This window comes from Priapulus caudatus, unplaced genomic scaffold, assembly GCF_000485595.1.
Source record: "Priapulus caudatus unplaced genomic scaffold, Priapulus_caudatus-5.0.1 Scaffold435, whole genome shotgun sequence".
In the NCBI taxonomy this organism is placed as follows: domain Eukaryota; kingdom Metazoa; phylum Priapulida; class Priapulimorpha; order Priapulimorphida; family Priapulidae; genus Priapulus; species Priapulus caudatus.
In genome coordinates this window covers 41080-42439 of record NW_014577496.1, presented here as the reverse complement: position 1 = coordinate 42439, position 1360 = coordinate 41080, and the positions used below count along the sequence as shown (strand labels likewise).

General features: G+C 50.3%; 1 protein-coding gene across 1 annotated transcript in view; it reads left to right on the top strand.

Moving 5' to 3' along the window:
• The window catches only part of LOC106810351 (sodium-dependent serotonin transporter-like), a 42318-nt gene extending 42074 nt beyond the window's left edge, over positions 1–244 (top strand). Inside the window, exon 8 of the mRNA XM_014813667.1 lies at positions 158–244. Within this exon, the coding sequence (XP_014669153.1) occupies positions 158–244 (87 nt within the window). The remainder of the gene's footprint in view (positions 1–157) is intronic.
• The last annotated feature ends 1116 nt before the right edge of the window (positions 245–1360 follow it).

The following is a 1360-nucleotide window of genomic DNA, read 5'->3' as shown; positions in this document are numbered from 1 at the left end:
ATATGTGGCCTATTGTATGTATGTATATGTGGCCTATTGTATGTATGTATATGTGGCCTATTGTATGTATGTATATGTGGCCTATTGTATGTATGTATATGTGGCCTATCGTATGTATGTATATATATATATTATATATATGTGGTGGCTCTTGCAGCGGCTGCACGTTCTCACGAGACCGCTCGAGCCGCCGACGCAGACGCCCGCAGCAGCACTCGCAGTCGCCGAGAAGACGGCCGTGTAGCAACGCCCCCTAGTAGCCGCACAGTGGCGCCTCCTAGCGGAGCAGCGCGTCGACGTCATCTTCACGGAGGTCATTGTATTCAGAACTCTGATAAGAAACTCTGATCTGTCAAGATCTTCCGTTCTGTGCGTTAGTTGGTGTGTGTGCGTGTGTGTGTGAGTCAACAGTCCAAGCGGAGCACCCCGCCGATACCGCCGTTGCTATAGACGCGCTGCGGTAACGTCACGTGGTCGCCGAGGAGCCAATCAACGTGGCAGATGTCGCGGAGGTTACCGGAAAGCCCGAAACGATGGCAGCTATATTGTTGTGTGCGGTGGGTGAAGGTGGGGCGACCCCCTATCTCCACCACCATCCCGTTCCACTCCCAATCTACACTTTCTCGGTCCCCGAAACCCCTCCGTATAGTTTGTGTTTACGATAGAGCGTACCGTTGTTGTTCGTCGATTGTCGATGTTAGAAAAAAACACGTGATCGCTTCTAGAACAGTCAGCAACCCAATCATCTGCTGCCAAGCGGATCTTGTCTCTTCCGATCACCTGCAGTTCGATTCCGTTCTAAATCCATGCAGGTTGCGTCAGCGTCGCCCGTAGCCACCCCTACGGCTGCGTCAGCGTCTTGTCGGTATTACGTCATAGTTACACGTCATACGATGTGTAACGTCATAGTTACACGTCATCGTTCCGTTTAAATAACGCTGCCGGTTACGCCATCGTGTGCAGAGACCCGTGTAGATGCGTCGTAGGGTGATATTACGTCATCAGTAGTGTGCTTTATACGGTGGCGCGTGACGTCACGTTGTTTGTGCGCTTACGTGTGCTCTCTCGTACGTCACTTCATACGAACAGGCGCGATCAACGTTGTCGTTATCATACATATACACCTTACGGTTTTGTCATTATCATACATACACCTTACGTTTTTGTCATTATCATACATACTCCTTACGTTTTCGTCACGTGAGAGCGCGACTGCTGGCCCACGTGAAGTGTTGGTAAAACTTGTAATCGTCTATTGAGCCGTATTGTCGACTGTTGTTCTAACCCGCGACCATCCACCAGAGAGAGAGAGAGAAAGAGACAGAGGAAGAGAGAGAGAGAGAGAGAGAGAGAGAGAGAG